The 19,160-nt window shown below is 36.5% G+C and overlaps 1 protein-coding gene across 1 annotated transcript; it reads right to left on the bottom strand.

Annotated features, from left to right (window-relative positions):
• Positions 1–1,370: 1,370 nt before the first annotated feature.
• IDO1 (indoleamine 2,3-dioxygenase 1) lies at positions 1,371–16,303 on the bottom strand. Its single transcript, XM_080797151.1, has 10 exons — positions 16,182–16,303; positions 12,087–12,182; positions 11,845–11,964; positions 8,773–8,891; positions 7,576–7,590; positions 5,525–5,624; positions 4,658–4,775; positions 3,543–3,594; positions 2,937–3,085; positions 1,371–1,941 (listed from the first exon to the last, which is right to left on the bottom strand). The coding sequence occupies exons 1-10, from the start codon at positions 16,278–16,280 to the stop codon at positions 1,625–1,627; spliced, it is 1,185 nt and encodes a 394-aa protein (XP_080653277.1). The 5' UTR covers positions 16,281–16,303; the 3' UTR covers positions 1,371–1,624.
• Positions 16,304–19,160: the final 2,857 nt, after the last annotated feature.

The following is a 19,160-nucleotide window of genomic DNA, read 5'->3' as shown; positions in this document are numbered from 1 at the left end:
TTCTGAACTACATCAAATCCTAAGACATGATGATCTTTCTGGCCAACACTTAAAAATTACAGACATATGTGTATTTAGTCTACATGCATACATTCATGCATGCATGCATACTTTTTGTTTGAGAGAGAGAAAGAGAGAGGGAGATGATGTGTGTATTGCACCTTCACATGAGCAGGGAGTGGGGAGGGGCAGTAGGAGAGTGAGAGAGAGTCTTAAGTGGGAACCATGCACAGCATGGAGCCCAATGTGGGGCTTGATCTCATGACCCAGAAATGATGACCTGAGCTGAAATCATGAGTCTGATGCTTAACTGACTGAGCTACACAGGCAGACCCATACTTTTTTCATTATAATCTTATATATGCTCATTGCAGAAATAATGACAAGAGAATGAAGGAGAAAATGTGTCCCATGCACCTAAAAACTATTACCATTGACATTTAGTATATTTTCTCCAGAATCAAGAGAAACATTGCTATGAGCAGGGAGATTTCATTGATTTCACTGGGTTAGGGTGTATTTGAAAAATAATGTTAAAATAGTTTTTAGATGTTTGACCTTAGAAATATGTGACTACATTTCCTTCCTTGAATCTGCTTGTGTACACTCAATCCATCTTTTCAACCTGGGCTTTTGATAAATTGAAAGTTCTTGCTAATTCTACATCCAGGCAACTGTTGTGCCTTTTTTCTCTTTTCATCTTTACTAGCACACCCAATCTCCAGCTAATCATTTCCTACTACCTCATGAGATTCTGTCAAGTCATCTCATTCCTTCCCCTTCTCCTTCCCAAGTTCCCTTCCTCTTGAACCTGGTCTATGTCAAGTCCAGTGAAAAAGATGAGAGCTGTCAAAAACTTAAGTTCTCCTCCCATTTATAAGTAACTGTGTGACCCTAAGTAAGCAAATTCACTCCTCTGAGCCCTAATTTTGTCATCTTTAAAATGAGTCTGGCTTATATAATTTTTAAGTTCATCTACAGCATTCTTAGATCCCATTATTAAGTAAATTCATGCCAGACTGTGAGTGTCAAATAATTCTGACATCCAGGAGAAATTATATTTCAAAAGTGCCCTCTTCTTGTTAGCCCAGATTAATTTACTCATGAGGTCACTCAATCTTTTATATGTTTATTCAACCAATATTTGTGAAGTATTTTCTAAGGTCGGGGGATGCATGGGTTAGTATACCTGGTATTATGAAGCTTAACATGTAATAAGAATATAGACAAGTACACAGGTATTTATAAACAAGTGTGATATTACTGTAGGAAAAGTACAGGAATTGATTAGCCATGCTTAAAAGATAACAGTGTAGATGAGGTCTTATCTGGAGGAGTATTTAATTATAGGTATGACTAAAGCCATTTTTAGACATTTTATTATATCAATTTTTATTGAATTTCATCATTATATTCTAATCACATAATATAGATTATAATCTAATATAATTTATTTTTATTACATTCATACAAGGAAGGCGCAGATACTGGAAAAACATTTTGAAATTTTTTGTAAGTACTATTAAAGAGTTGTGTATTATCAGTTCATGGATCTGATATAATGAGAAGTCACATACACACACACATCTTTGTCTTGGCAAAATGTGCCCTTGTTTGAGTTCCATTAATTATCTCTCAGCACGAAGTTCTGAGTTGTATCTCTCACACTCTTCAGGAAAGCCATGACGCTAGTGCCTCCAGTTCCTTTATTTTCTTGCTGGCGTGAAGGAATCACAATGTACTTAGCTACCATTTGTAGGTGATAGTCTCTCAGGGAAACCATAGCTTTCACACACTCACTGTAATCTGCCTGCAGCTCAGCATCACCTTTTGAAAGAACAAATTCGCGGACTGAGGGGCCTGACTCTAATGAGAGAAGAAACTTCTGGTGAGCTGGTGGCATATATTTTCGCATATCCTGGAGGAATCTGGCAGCAAATTCTGAAAGAACAAGAGAGAGATTAGGTAGAAGAGAAGCCAAAGCGTTCCCCCAATCCATGTGAAAAGAGTGGGTAGGAGATCACATATCACCATTGTAGCATGAGTTTACAACCATCCTATTAACGCTATTGGTCTTGCTATTAGTAATGATAATTACTGTAATATATACTTAATACTGAAAACCACATGAGCTGAACTCATTCTTTCATAATAAAGTTTTTTGTGCCCTTTCTCACTTCCTTATTGTATTTGATCCTTCTAAAAAGCTGATGATATAGATAGGGTATATTTAATCTATACCTGACAGATTATTGACACTGAGTCCAAGAGAGTTTAAGGGACAATTTTTACATAAATGAATTAACTAAGAAAAAAAAAGCATATTTTCACCTATGTCAATATGTTTCCCTTTGACCATTACACAGAAGTTTAGGAAAAGAGAGAAAAGTACAAAAGTTCTTACTGGAGCTTCTTCTGCCTGCTCTAAACCCCTAGAAGGAATATAATGAATGTGGTTCATCTTTCAGCTTTGGTTCATCTTTAAAATTTGAGCTAATGGGACAGTAAGCTGACCAAGAGCACTGCCAAGCCTCCCTTTATCACTGAGGTCTCCACCTCCCCAACTTCAGTCCCATCCCATTTGCAGGTGACTTTCTCTTTCTGAAACTAATCATACATTTCCAGAACATGTGCTGTGGGCTTCACCATTTGGGCCTTATATACATGCCCAAATCTCAAGATTGAGAGGGTGATGAACTTGGGTTTTGGTTCTGGCTTCACTACTTTCTAGCTGGTTAATAAGGAGCCTATCACTTATCCTCTAAAGAAAGTTAGAAGTTCCTGCTTGGCTGTCTGTGGAATGGGATGATGGCAATATAGTCTTGCCTTACTAATTCTTCTAGAAGTATCAGATAAGGTCAGATGAGATGCTGATTTTTTAGACATTAGAACACTATTGTATATGAGACGATTATTATTTGTCATTGTCCACTCACCTTCACCAGATCTTTGCTGGATGCCCAGCAGAACATCAAAACACTGAAAGATGCTGCTTTGGGCGGCACTGCCCCCCGCAAACTCCTTTGGAGTGTCCGAGAAACCTTCATACTTCAGACCCTTTGGCAGTTTGGGGTTGTTTTTCCAACTAGGCCAGGAAGGAAAAAAATAATCACTATTTGGATAATTGCCAAATTTTCTGGTATTGGTTCTTATACTAGAGGATGAATGGAAAGTGACATAAGATCAACTTCATTATTCTTCTTCCACACTCCCCTTTCAGTCATTTTCATATTTGAGAAAGACAAATAACATGGTCTGAGCAGATTCGGCAAAAGTATTCTAAAAATGGAATTTTACCTTTGCCCTAGCAAAGATCATTCTTTTTTTGTTTGTTTGTTTCTAAATGACTACCTTTCCTGTCCATACTCCAGTGCATGCTTGGCCAAGGAATAACAGAGAGACGGTCTATTCTTTCTCTATAACATGTATTTTATGATAGGAATTATTTCCTAAACCTAATGGATAATGGGGACTATCAGTGGGAATTTGATGTGTACTTTATGTGAATTGTTTAAAACAAATTCAAGCATAAGATTACCTACCCAGACAAGTATGTGCGAAGAACATTGTAAAATGTGTTCGGGTCCACATATTCTGTAAAAAAGATGAGGTGTGTTTAATTAACCAGCTATCAGAACTTTCAGAGGAGATCAAGATATTGTAAAGAACTGATAATGGGTTTTGGTTTAGGCTGCAGGAAAGGCATTATGTCAGCCTGTGCAGAACAAGTCCCTGAGAACAAGCTCTCATTCACCTGACCTTTTTGAGGGCAGCCCCCATCTACTCAAAGGGTCTACCATCAGCTGACACACAGCTTGGGTCAAAGAACATAGGCCCACCCAAGACTCCTCTTCAGGAGAGCAATTAAACTGTTAATGTTTCCTTAAAGCTATTTCATCTGCTTACTGATATACAGATAAACTACTTACATAAGGAAACACAACTATACAAAATAAGAAGCAGAAACAAGAGCCTCAGGGGCTCTATGGACACCATCCCTGAGTCTCCCTCCCCAAACATTACTAACTTTTCTGATTTAAAGGTCAATCTTCCTGCCAAGGATGAATCAGTAGTAACTCAAAGCCCAGTGGTACACAATCACATATTGTTAAGGCTGTCCAGCAGGGCACAATTTGTGTGTGTGTGTGTGTGTGTGTGTGTGTGTGTGTAAATCCTTGTTTATATACTTTTTTAGTTATTGCTGCTTTTTGGCTCTTAATTTTGTAATTACTTTTGAGTCCGGTGGCTTTTCTATGTTGTTTCTTACTTAACTTGTGAAAAAGCAGAATTTGTTGGGAGTTCCTATAAAGCAGAAGCTAAGTACTTCAGAACTTAGAACGGCCTGAACCTTCCGCAGGTTTCTCCATGATTTCAGTGAGAGGCAATGAGATTATTTACAGTTAAGCAGACCGGGCTTCACAATTTACTACCTGTGTAACCTTGGGCCACATATCTTATCTCTCCATTAGATTACCTTATCCATAAAATGCACATAATAAAACCTTCCACAGGAAAATATAGTCATTTAGGGAGATAAAGTGAAAACACACCCACTAAGTGAGAGTGTTTTTCTTCCGTTTTCTCAACAACTCTAGTCTCAGAAAATCAGAAGCACGTGACTGTGAGCCTTGCATGTTTTTGGATATACAATACTTACTATTAATATTTTCAAACTCTTTACGGGCTTGCTGCAGAGAAGAAGCTATATAACGCAGTGCTTTTTGCAAAGCATTCTGGTCCTCGTTTTTAACTGCCTTGAATAAATCAGGAATTACCTTTAAAAAAAAAAAGATGAACATACAAGGTTTACTAGCACTAAATATTGGCATAGAATAAAATTGTCTTAATTCTTAATCCCTAAATTAAATGTACGATTTCCACTTCGTTTTTGGGCTGAGTATTCTTTTATTGTTTGACTAATTTCCTTATATTTAATTAAGTTTTGTTTTGTTTTTATTTATTTATCATTTAGAGATAAATCTATATAGTTTTATATAGTTTCATTTCTATTTCTAATCATCAAAACCATTAGATTTATGTCACTATGTGATCTAGTTTCAGTGCCAAACTGCATTAAAAATGCATCTCTCCTATTAAGGTTTTAAACTTAATTCTAAATATATGGGCCTTGGGGTGCCTGGGTGGCTTAGTGGGTTAAGCATCCAAATCTGGATTTCAGCTCAGGTCATGATCTCAGGGTCATGAGATCCAGCCCATCAGGCTCCATGCTGGGCATGGAGCCTGCTTAAGATTCTTTCTCTCACTCTGCCCCTTCCCGCTTGTGCTCTCTCTTTCTCTAAAATAAATAAATAAATAAATAAATAAATGGGTCTTACATTTTTTATTTAGGTGATACACAAAAATAAAATATTTCTACCAGATGTTCACTTACCATCTAATTAAATAATCGAATGCAGTATTTATTTAGTCAAGATATATTTCATGCATAATATAGTTCAGTTACTAAGTGATTGCTCTGCTTATGCAAATAGAGATAAAAATTTGCTTGTAGGGATGGACGTACTTTGATTGCAGAAGCGGCTGCTATCTCCACCAATAGTGAAACCAGGAAAAATCCTTTACAGCAGTCTCCACCAGGAAACCAAAACAGAACATCCATGTTCCTAAGAAAATAAGTCAAGGAAGTCAAGAATTTAGCAATAACACTGGTGTATTTGAGTGCTTTGTAGTTTTCAAGTATTTTTATTCCATTCTAGTTTCAAAAACATCTTGTGAGATAAGTATGATAGGTTTTACTATCTATGTTACATTGTTGGGAATAAGAGTGTTAGGTCCATTGTCTAAGATCTAACAGTAGGTTAAGTTGGGACTTGAAATTCCATTTTAGAATTTAGGACTAGAAATACCAAGACCATTTCTCTTTTCATTCTCTCATTAATTTTTCACATGCATATACATTACTGTATTTGTATATTTATACATACTCAATGCTTATGGAGACAATCGTGAAGTATAATTTTAAGTAGTCTTTTGACCTTAAATAAATATATTTATGTCCATATTTTTGTCTGTGAACCTGATTCAATTTTTCAGTGGTTTACCTGCTTTACAGTGAATTTGGGAAATGCAAATAACTGATTAGACCCTAGTTTCTTTCTTTTTTTTTTTTTTTTAAGACTTATTTACTTGAAAGAGAGATAAATAGAAAGAGACAGCTCGAGCAGTGGTAGGGGCAGAGGGAAAGAGAAAATCTCAAGCAGACTCCGCCCTGTGTGTGGAGCCCTGTGTGGGGCTAGATCCCAGAACCCATGAGATCAAGACTTTAGCTGAAACCAAGAGTCAGACATGTAACCGTCTGAGCCACCCAGGTGCCCCCCCCCTTTTTTCTCTTTTATTGTAGATTTGCACTAGTGCAAGCAGGGTCTCAATATTGGTAGATCTATAAATTCATGGTGGCTAAATTCACGGACTCTGAGGCCAGTCCATTTCTGCAACTTAACTTGCTGCGTGACATGTTTCTGCCTCAGTGTTCTCATCTTTAAAATGAGACTGATGATATCATCCTCTCATTTAAAAACCTGCCATAGGGGTGCCTGGGTGGCTCAGTGGGTTAAAGCCTCTGCCTTCTGCTCAGGTCATGATCTCAGGGTCCTGGGATCGAGCCCCTCACTGGGCTCTCTGCTTGGAGGGGAGCCTGCTTCCTCCTCTCTCTACCTCTGCCTCTCTGCCTGCTTGTGATCTCTGTCTGTCAAATGAATGAATAAAATCTAAAAAAAAAACAACAAACAAACTTCCGTAGATTCCCATTGGTTTTAAGATACTGTTTAAACCCCTCATCATAAAGTCCTATGTAATTTTTCTGCTACATTTATTTCTCCATTCCTTTTCTACTACGTCCATCAGTCACTACTTATCAGCGACACTAGCCTGCCTTCAGTTCCGATAATGCAACACAGTTTTCATCACTTTGAGGCCCACACTCTTGCTGTTTCCTCCACTATGAACACTCATCTTTTCCTTCCAGCTAATTCCTTCCTACTTACTCTTCGGAACTCGGCTTGAGTAACTCGCTACAGGGATTCCTTAGTCATCCCTTTCATTTAGTTGGAGTTCCCAGCACTTTGTCCTCTTACTCTCCTCTTAATCATAAAGAAATTTACATAATTTTCCTATATCTACTTTCCTCACCAGGGCAGGATTATTCCTAGGATATTTACCTTTGTTTCCCTAGCTCCTAGCCTCTGCTCGATACATAAACTAAAAATGGTAAGGATCAGATCAAAAAGAACAGGTTTATGTATCTGGGCACTATGGTCATTAAGTCAAAGACACACAGATGTATATGCATTTTGCATTTATGCATATTAATTTCATTTTTATATATGCAAGTGCTATTTTTGTATATACCTATAGCTATAATATCAAGCAGACACAATCCTATCACAGTCATAGAGCTGGTTAAGGATTGGGGTTATTTGCTCTTTAAACAATTACTTGAGTTATTTTTTGCCTGAATTCAATTGGTCTTTTAAAAAGTGCATTTAGAGGATATTGATAAACCTATACTCACTTTGAATAACAATTCTTATAATAAAGTAAGAAGGAAATACTTACTCATAAGTCATGGGCCTTGTGAAAACAGCCATGAAGCAATGGATCAATTAGAAGAGAAAGAGAAAATCAATTTAAAAATCAAATAGCTTTGAGTTATTCTTATTCAATTTAATACTACTGAATTATCAAAGATAAGATACAAATAAAAGAGAAAAATATATACATGTGTGGTTTTTAAAAATATCAACTATGCATTGCAAACACTTAGGACTTTGTAAGTAAAAAAAATAAATATTCAAGGAACACACATGGTCAGTCAAAACCAGTTGCTACTAAAACTTTTTTAAAATTTAAATTCAATTAGCCAACATATAGTACATCATTAGTTTCAGATGTAGATTTCAGTAGTTCATCAGTTGCATATAACACCCAGTGCTCATTATATCAAGTGCCCTCCTTAATACCCATCACCCAGTTACCCCAACCCCTCACACTCCTCTCCTCCAGCAACCCTCAGTTTGTTTCCTATAGTTAAGAGTCTCTCCTGGTTTGTCTCCTTCCCTGATAACTTTCCATTCTTTTCTAGATCAAACCCTTTCGGTTTACAGTTTGCTGTCTACAGTACTCCTCTGCAGATACACACCCAGAGTCCTGGGGCACCAGAAGTCTCAGGTCCCTTTATTGTAACAGATCCCATTGCTTAAAGGAGAGAAGGGGCCTAGATCCTCATCAGATGGCATTGAAGACCCAGGCATTGCCATCTCTACTGCTGAAAATGTGTCAACTCTTTAACTTAACTGAATAGTTAAAAATCAAATTTGTAGAATCTCCAAAACATGTTAATTAAGGAAAGCCAGACACAAAAAGAGTACATACCTTATAATCTCATTAACATGAAATCCAATAGCAGAAAAAATTAATTTTTAATATGACAAATCAGAATAGGTTTACTTGGATGTAGAGGAGAAAACTGAATGGAAAGAGCCACAGAGGTGATATTCTGTATCTTGTTTAGCGCTAACCCTGTATATAGAACTGGCAAAATCAACAAACTGAACAGTTAGGATGGTGCATTTCACTGTATGTTAATTACATAACTTTCTCTTATATATTTTTAGTTATATGCCAGCAAAAGAAATCATACCCCCAAAACAGAGAAGACAGCTGTGCTGCCGAAAAGTAAACCAATGACTAGCGCCCCACTGATGAAAATAGCATGTGCTTCTTTAGTTCCTGTTATAATCACAGTTCACATACCCATTGGGATCCTTTTTCTTCCAGTTTGCCAAGACACAGTCTGCATAAACCAGAATAGGAGGCAGACCCAGCTTCTCAGAGAGTTCACAGTAAGGAACAGCAATATTCTTTGGCAGGACCTGATGAAAACACAAAATTTAGTATTAACCTTTGAAGGGTCTTACATTTTTTTCTGCTTCCCTCTACCTCTTTTCTTGCTACCATTCCAACTACTCTATTAGTGCCAAAACATGAGCTGTTCATCACAGCACTCTGAAACCAAACAATCATAATTTTCTCTTCCTCGTTTCATAACTTAGTCCTAGTAATCATTAAATGTTTGTTTTAGATGTGGGTTGTGTACATAACCTAGTCAGAGCAAAAGGAGGTAGAGGGTACAAGGGACAAGGATGCATCCTTGACTTTCTAATGGCCTGGAGTTACTTGTAGTCATTTATTTACTCATGTATCCATCCCATGAATATTTGTTAGGCAACTCCTCTATGTGAGGAGCTCTTTATCTACAGGCAATACAAGAATAAAGTCAATTGTCTTCAAGAAACTCAAAGTCACTTGTAATTAAGACTTTGGGATATGATACATAGTAAAAGGGTAAGTGGTTGGCTGTCCTTGAGCACAGCGCTGACAGAAACTCTCTCCTGGACGATTTTTTAGAGTGACATTGGGGCTCATCCTTGAAAACTTACTTGTGTCAGCAGAAGGAATCTCCTTTAGCCTTCTTTTCTGTTTCCATGAAGAGTATACCAACTGGACTGACACTCGGCTCTTTCACTCACCTTCCTCAGAGGAGGTATAGAGGCTTATCTAACCATTGAGTGTGGGAGTGGGACTGCTACTCAGCAGACTTTGTTTTCAACTCTTTTTTCCTGAGCCTATTACTCTGGATCTGCTCTGTGCCTGGCCACACTCTAAAAGGCTCCTACCCCCATGAGCAATCCTGATGGGTAAATGCTTTCCTAGCAGGCCCATTGTCACCACACATGCAAGCCATATTTTCCAACTGCTCTATTACTCATAATGCTGACCTTTTATTCTTTATCCCCCTGACTTCCTTATTTAACTATCATTTGGTTTATAACTAGATGGTCCCATGTAATAATTAAGGTCACCCTTGTCATCAGCAGCCGATGGTTGGAATATGTGTATCCAACCAGGCAAAGGACAGGGATGGGTAGCTCATCTGGAGTTGTGGGCAGTGGGGTTGCAATGGTAAAGGCGGTATGATGATGAGGTCCTCTCCACAGTTCTGCAAAACTCATGGGAGCTATAACCTAAGTGACTTTGTATTAACTTAATACACCTGGAGATGATGGTTTAACAAAGAGAACAAATGTTAGAAGGAAAAACATTGTCCATCAAAGTGACACCTGGATGTGTGCTTCCTGGTACAGAGCTTGTGCCTCTGGGAATTGAAATATTTTGGTTTGCAACTGATTTACTTGTTTCAAAAGGAAATTCTTTGCTCTTTCTGAATTAAAGAAAAGATCAAAGGGAAACAAAAGGAACGTTGCTTAATTAAAACGTTAATTTGAAATGACTTGGGAAAAGGAAATGTTCAAACACATCTTAATCTATTAGAGACATGCAGTTACTAAGAAACTCAGATGCTAGTTTCTAGCCCATTGTGAAGAAAATTGTGCCTTATGTTGATGTATCTTATTTTTTATCCATTTACTTTACTTTTCTACAGTTTCCTCACTTAAATATATTTGTTGCTGGCTTCTAAAACCCTTTTTGGAATAATGTAGTATATAAAAACTAGATAAATTGAAAATATATTTTCATGTTTTATTTTATAATTCTGACTTCACTCTCATAAATTTATTGTCTTTTGATTAACCCATGTACATTCTGGTCTCCATATTTTTTGCTGGTCCTTTCTCTTTTCTGCTCCTCTCCTCTTTGGGTAAGCTCTACCAATCTTTCAAGAAGTAGTTCAGGTCCCACTTCTTCCTTCCCACTTTCATTATTATTATTATTATTTCATCTTTTTATTATTTCATCTTTTTATTATTTCATCTTTAGCTATTTTGTGCTCTCGTGCTTCTGCACCTAGCACAGGCTGCCTTTGTTATTGATGATCTTTCTATACAATGCTTACACATTTAGCAAGGCTCAGATTTTAGCAAGTCTAGTGAGGCTGGGTGCTTAGGTTGTCAGGCTATCCTATACCTTTGAGTCATCAAAAATCTAGACATGATAGTTTAATGATTATAAAGAAATATAAGACGATCCCATGATTATGCAGAGCAGCTTTTTCCTTTTGTTTAGATATCAGGGGATAACATATCACATAGGTGGACAATATGTGTTGTTGTATATTTAAACAGCATGTGGAAAGACAAACAAGATAACATTCCAATTACTTTTGTCAAGCAGGGAAAAAAATATTCCCTAAATGGCAGAAGGTGCTTCTGGAATCTATTTTATCTCTTTGTGGTTTAAAGAGTCAGTATTACAGTCTGCACTGGTTTCATGAAATTAGAATTGTCATATAAAATACAAGATGATATTATTTTAAATCTAAAGTTATCTACTGTTCGTGAGAGTAGAGTGAAACCCATATATTCTTCTATGTTGATGAATGTAAGATAGCACTTTAATATTAAGAAAAACCATAATATGTTCACATCTCCCAAAACTCACTAATAGAGAAAACATTTCATATTCAAATATTTTGATTATGGTGTCATTTACAATGGTAAAATATTAAAAACAAGTACAGAATAAATGAAGTTCAGGAACTCAGTAAAAAACTGTAAAGTGATTTCGAATGATGATTAGAAGGACTGTGTACTAACTAAGAAATGCTTACAGTATACTTTCAGAGAAAGATACAGAACATACATCTATATACACAGGATAGAGCAAGTGTGTTACATAAGTAAGAGATTAAAAATCCAATAATGATAGCAGTTGGATATTAAATCAATGAATGATTGTTTTCCTTTTTATTTTTTTCCTGTTATCCAAGCATCACAAAATCTAGTTATAATACTTTCAGAATGTTTTTACATTAAATTGGATGTAAATTGTCATGCAGCATAAGAAATATCAAAAAAATCTCCAAACCTCTCGAACATCTTTGTCACCTTGATTCCACACATATGCCATTGTGATATACCCCAGGGTCAGATGTGCAAGGCGCTGCGACTTGTGATCTTTGAGGCCATCAATACTGTGAATTTGCAACTGAAAATAAAAGAGAGGTTGATTCAAATCGATATGGGTGATAGCACAGCTTCAAAGCCAGGTTAAAAATGTTAAGAAGCTATCATCGGAGTAAAGTAATGTAATGTAATGCTTTTCCAGACCTGGTCAACTCTTTCCCGTAGTTTATTTTTTTCAATCAGTTCCGGTAGATTCTTAGCGATGGAAATCCAATCATCATAAGGTGGAGGTAGCTCCTCCTTGAAAAAAAAAAGAGAGGGGACTTTTATGTAGTAGCAAAAGTTTTTATAAAATAGTTTTGCTTCTGACTGATAGTCTCTCTTGCCTCTAGATCTGTTCTGTGCAATGCTGTCCTATCACACACTTCCCTGTCCAGTAACTCCAGTCCTTGCATTGCTACCTGCACACCCAGGGCTCACAACCTTCTTTTTCTCTTCTCAAGCGCTTTCACCTGCCTCTTTTTCACAGTTCATCTCAAAAGGTCCACTAAAATCATCCTGATTATTCCAGTCTACCCTTATAGCCCCGATTATGCATCCTACGTGTTATACCTTTACATTGTTAAGTAATTTATTGTTATCTGTTATTTATTTTTTCTTCCTGGCTAAATTAAAAATTTTTTTTGAATGGAAGAAAAATGAGATTGTTTTTTTAGATGTCAGCAATAGACTAGACATTTTGCTCAATAAATATTCAAATGTTATAAAGACCAAAAATGTTGATTGTTATCTCCATTTCATAAATAAGGAAAACAAAGCTCAGTTTATGAAGTTGTTTTGAATATGTAGTTTATTGTCATTGAATATATAAGTGTTTCCAGCTTTGAAAAGTCAATGCTCTTGTAAAATCCCACTATCTGAGGGCAAGGATTTTATCATGCTTTTAATTTTCTATTTCTCACAGAACCTGGGATAATACTGGACATGTAGGAAATGCTGTATATTTCCATATTGATTGTCTGCTTTGGTATTATAGGCTTATATTTCATCCAGTAAGTGCAAATAAAAGCCAAACAAAAGTTTCTCCTTGAATCTTATTATATTTGTACTTTCATCTCAAGGGAAAACATGTAACAAAGACCTAGACAACCCTGAAATGAGATTCAGATCTCTGCACAACTTCCCATATGCTCTTTCCCCATTCCTCCTTCATTAAGCTGTTTCCAGACATGTCCTTGAGGTCATCAATTCTGAACTATGGAGACATAGCAAAATTAGATTAACTCAAACCAATGTAGATGAAGTTTTAAGCTACAAAACGAAGTTAATATTATAAGTAAGCTATAAGACAAAAAGGCAAGTGTAACATAAAATTCAAACATTTTCGTGGGCTGCAGGTAACTGAACAGTCTTTGTCTCTGTCAGGGCAGATTTTTAACAATGAAAGATCCAAGCACTAGATAGTCACCTTTCTTGTTTCTCTGAATTTTTCTCCCTATCCACAAAAAATGCTATCGTCTAGTGTTTTTAGTAATACATATATCTTTTTTTGTTTGTTTTGTCTTCTACCATGTAACACAACTGAATTTTTGGTTGTTACTATTTTCCCCAAATAATGGATTTTTTTTTTTTTGGTTATATAACATGATTAGCCTCCTATTTGACAGAACTATCAACAGATGTAAAATTCAAACAATAATATACTTCTGGTTCAGGGATGCCTGGGTGGTTCAGTAAGTTAAGCATCTGCTTTCAGTTCAGGTCATGATCCTAGGGTTCTGAGATGGAGTCCCACATTAGGCTTCTTGCTCAGTGAGGAACCTGCTTTTCTCTCTGCCTACTGCTCCCTCTGTTTGTGCACTCTCTCTCTCAAATAAATAAATAAATAAATAAAATCTTTAAATATATATATATATATTTAAAGATATATAAGAAGTGTATACACACACACACACACATACACTTCTGGTTCGGAGGGTGCTTAAATGGTATAATATAAATCAGTGAAAAATAATGCAGAGGGTCATTCAACTACTGCTAGATTATATCATGTATTTTGTATCTAGGTAGAATTAGAAGACGTATCATTTTCCTCTGGAATAGAAAGCTAATAGATTATATGAGGTGAAATGGACCTGAGTTTATAATTTCAAGGAAAGATCTTCAGTGAAGAAATAAAAATAGCTCCTAATTTATTTTTTTTTTTTAATTTCAGGACATGATCTAACTTCCTAAGCATCTTAAGTAGCAACATTATTTTTTTTTAAGATTTTATTTATTTATTTGACAGACAGAGATCACAAGTAGGCAGAGAGAGAGGAAGGGAAACAGGCTCCCCGCTGAGCAGAGAGCCCAATGCGGGGCTTGATCCCAGAACCCTGGGATCATGACCTGAGCTGAAGGCAGAGGCTTTAACCCACTGAGCCACCCAGGCGCCCCACAACATTATTTTTTAAACAGTTCAGGAAGGGTTTTGTTTTGCTTTGGTTTGGGGGTTTTGCTTTACCCCTTGGAATCTGTTCTAGAGGTCTCCATAACTATCATAATTGTCTTTTTTTTTAAGATTTTATTTATTTATTTGACAGACAGAAATCACAAGTAGACAGAGAAGCAGGCAGAGAGAGAGGTGGAAGGAGGCTCCCTGCTGGGCAGAGAGCCCGATGCAGGGCTTGATCCCAGGACCCTGGGATCATGACCTGAGCCGAAGGCAGAGGCTTTAACCCAGTGAGCCACCCAGGTGCCCCAATTGTCTTAATTTTAAGAGAACTTACTGTGGGGGAAAAATGATATGAGGTTTCGCAGTTCCTGAAAAAGATTTTTGTTCTTGTACCACTGTACATGTTCAAAACCATCTTATTCTCTCACTTTGGTGTGCTTGAATGAAACGGTAGCAAGTCTGAGTATTAAATGACTTGCAAATATAAGGTAAACTAGGTGCTTTTAGCAATAACATTAAATTAAATTAATAATTTGAAGAGAAGAATAAGATTGGGAGGAAGAATTCGCTTTAGATTTGCCTGTATTATACAAGGTATTTACAGGATGTTATTTCTAAGTACAGTCAAATTGGATCTCTACTAAAAATGTATTTGCTGCATTTAAAGATGTCTTCTAGGGGAACTTGGATGGCTCAGTCAGTTGAGCATCCAACCCTTGGTTTTAGCTCAGGTCATGATCTCAGCTTAGTGAGATTGAACACTGTATCAGGCTCTGCACTCAGCAGGGAGTCTGCTTGAGATTCTCTCTCCCTCTGCCCATCCCTCACTCATTCTCTCTCTCTCTCTCTCTCTCTCTAAGATAAAAGATGTCCTCTAGGATACAGAGTCTGAGCCACAATAAATACATACTTGTATATAGAATTGTCACAATATGCAACTGGTTCTTAGAAATCGTTTGGAATCTCAGGAACCTTATAAACTCAGGAGTGGGGTAGGGAGAAAGTAATGCTTTATGATATCTTCTTCTCTTAAGAGAACCAGCATATTATAATAATTTTAAGATCACTAACTCTGGAGCCAGATTAGTCAGGTTCACATTCCATCTCTGCCATCGTTAGCTGTATGAGTTTGGGTAATTACCTAAATTCTGCATGACTTAAATTTCTCATCAGGAAAATTTAGGATACCTTTTAGCATGTTTGTAAAAACGAAGTAAAAATATTTGTAAATTGCTTAAAGATGCTATATAAATATTTGATAACTGAAATAGATAATAAGATGGTTTTCATGGCATTCTTTGGAATATGACTTAGAAAAATGTAGTTTTAAAGGCAAACGTTTACATGTCTTACTATTTTTAAGCAAAGCTTGTAAAAAAAAGGTAATTTAGACTCACTTGAATCTTACACTTAGTAACAACGAGCACTATTAATACAACACAAAGTTGCTTGATAGATCATCTCAAAAACCTAATCAAAGCAGGCACATATACTTCATTCAGTTTATGATATATCACCCAAGAAAGAGGGTTCCTTTGACTCATGGATCATTTATTACTTTGGCTTTTTCAAAATGCCCCCCCCCCTTGCAGTTGTATTAAAACAAAAGACTTTGTTAGTTTCCTTATCTCATCACTTTCCTTATCTGTGTAAGGTAACTAAAAATTGCATTTAATACTTAATTTCTAGGCAGAAAATTTTAAGTATGAACAGTTTATTAAAATCTGCCTCTAATTTTGGCACTGCTTTATCCATTTGTTTAATAAAAATTACTGAACCACATTTGTTCAATAGAAGTAGACTTGTCCAGGTTAGCAACGATAATAAAACATTTTTGCCCATGTCTCAGTACCCCGTCTTACCAGTGGTTTTGGCAGAGCGAAGCCCACCTCTTCATCTATATGGTATTTTTCAAAAATTTCCTGAGAACTTCCCATAAGAACTGTTTCATTATGTGCCATCCTTGCAGTCTTCTCCTTTGGTCCTTCTCAGTTTGATGGGGTTTCAGAGCATCTATTTATTATAAAGGTTGCCATAGCCAATGACCACAAACTTTACACGTAGGCAGTAAGAAATTACTTCCACTTTTGGAATAGTTTCATTTTCTTTCTTTGTAATTTGATAAACAATAAAACCACAAAAGCATCTCTATTTATCACATGAAGAAACTGAAAGTTTATTTTCTTATGAAGTGTTTATTAATGAGAACATCATCTGTTTACTGCCATCAGGGAAGTCAGAAGGAAACTGAAATAACCAAAACCATGAAAATAGGTAAGCAGAAAAAAACAATTTATGGGACCATTTAAATCTTTGAATTAAGATAACAAATTTGACCTAGGCCAAAGTCCTAAACCATCACTTCGTCAGCACTGTCATTGGCTTTTCCTTAAAGTCTCCAGGGTTCTTTGAACGTTTTAGTGCCTTATTTTGGCAGCCCTGAAAGGCAGCCTGTGGTACACTGAACCAATTGATGACTCCGAACTAGAAAAAAATGGAAACACATGAGGAATTAAGATAGTACCCCTTACACCCCCATTTTCTTTTCTTTTCTTTTTTTTAAAAGATTTTATTTATTTATTTGACAGAGAGAGATCACAGTAGACAGAGAGGCAGGCAGAGAGAGAAAGAGGGAAGCAGGCTCCCTGCTGAGCAGAGAGCCCGATGTGGGACTCGATCCCAGGACCCTGAGATCATGACCTGAGCCAGAGGCAGTGGCTTAACCCGCTGAGCCACACAGGTGCCCACACCCCCATTTTCTTACCCAGTCTTTTATCTGTGCTCACAATGATACAGTTCTTTATTTCTCCTATTCTTTATAAGTTCTTTTTAGGAAGATTTTTCTGCATCTCTACTATATTTAACTGCTAAGGACTGATGATGAGGCAACAGTTTTTCACATTTAGAGCGCTTGTAATGTGTTAAAAGTTTAAATAAAGGATGAAATACTCTTAAAATGTTTCTTTCAAAATGTAAGTTAAAACTGCATTTGGTAAAGGTTTTTGAGGCTGCAGGCAGTTCTGTGGTCCCTTACAAGTATTGTTCGATCTTATTAATGAAGCTGAAGCAAAAGCAGAAACCATATCGTTCTTTTCGATGATCAAAAGGAGAAATTAGTGTTCAGTACCTTATAAAAATGCAGTTTTGTAATCCAGCTTATCAGTACTTGAAGTAACTTTTAATGGTGCGTGACTTTGCATTCTAGAATAGCTCTCACGCTGTCCTTTCCTCTTACACCATGGGTTTCCTCTACATCATAGTTTTATAAGAATATGGTCTCCTGATAATAAAAGTAAGAGAAATTGAAACCAATATTATACAGCAAAGAGAACATTTGGCTAAGCTTCTTGAAAATGAATGATTCATAAGGCTGATATTTCTGAAACCAGGCCCAAGGCAAAAGAAACAAAAAAAAGTATCATGTTGGGCTATCATATCTATATGAAAGCCAAAAATTCCAAAAAACTTTTTAAGAATTAGAGAATGTGTTAGTCCTATGGTTTTTCACTCTTTGTACCTGAATTTTTTTCATGGGTGAGTCAAAAAAAGATACAAGGAATGGAGTTTCAGATAATTCTGTCTTGAAAAAGATTGAATTTTTTTAAGAAGCGTAGCTTGATAAAAACTTTTCTTGACTCTGATTATCCAACTACTTCATTAAATTTGTCCTTCTTTTGGGGGGGTTGGGTGGCTCAGTTGGTTAAGCATCCAGCTCTTGACTTGGCTTAGGTCATGATCTCATGGTCATGAGATTGAGACCCACTTCAAGCCCTGTGCTGAGTCTTCTTCCTGTACCCCTTCCCCTTCTCATGCATGCTTGCACACCCTCTCTCTAAAATAAATAAATAAATAATAAATAATAAATCTATCTTTTAAAAAAATCCATCCTAACTTTGACTGCAGAAACAATAATACTTCAGTATCCTGCTTCGTTCTTTACCTATTTATCTCTACGTACACACTTTTACCCTTTTCATATTTCTGAAACTACATTCTCAATTGATCCTCACTCCTCATTTGTCTTACTTTTTCTTCAGCAATAATCACATCTCATTTAAAATCCCTTTTCAAGGGCACCTGAGTAGCTCAGTGGGTTAAAGCCTCTGCCTTCAGCTCAGGTCATGATCTCAGGGTCCTGGGATTGAGCCCTGCATCGGGCTCTCTACTCAGCAGGGAGCCTGCTTCCTCCTCTCTTCCTCTCTGTCTGCCTCTCTGCCTACTTGTGATCTCTGTCTGTCAAATAGATAAATAAAATCTTAAAAAAAAAAAGAAAATCCCTTTTCACGCAGTGTCCAAAAAACACTTTTTATTTATTTATTTATTTTTTTAACTTACAACCCTGAGGTCAAGACCTGAGTGGAGATCAAGAGTCAGATGCCTGACTCAGGCAACTCTTTGGAAAAACATCTTGATCTTACTATCATTTATAGATTTTTATCTTTTTCTTTCACTTTTTACCTGTGGCCAGCTCATTGTGAAAGAAGGCTCCTGAAAGTTGAAACTCAGCATTTTGCTCTACAGCCTCCCAGCTCTGACAGATGTGGATCTGTCTATCTTGTATATATCACCCGTTTTGATGACTCGGTCTCTTCTCTGTAATAATTGTACTGCCTGACTTATCTCCACAGCTATAAACTACATTTCCAATTTCTTGGTAAACATATCCATCTGGAAATCCTGTTATCTTGTTTCATAGGGGCACAATATCAAAACTATTGTGAGTAGACCTAAAAATGGACTTTTATCCAGGACCATGATAAACACAAATTTTTTCCCTGATAACATGGGATCACATATGATAATCCAAGTTTCTCTTTGCCATTAAGTTATACTAGTTTATG

This window comes from Martes martes (assembly GCF_963455335.1).
Source record: "Martes martes genome assembly, chromosome: 2".
NCBI classification, from domain to species: Eukaryota; Metazoa; Chordata; class Mammalia; order Carnivora; family Mustelidae; genus Martes; species Martes martes.
This window is presented reverse-complemented; position numbering and strand designations above follow the sequence as displayed.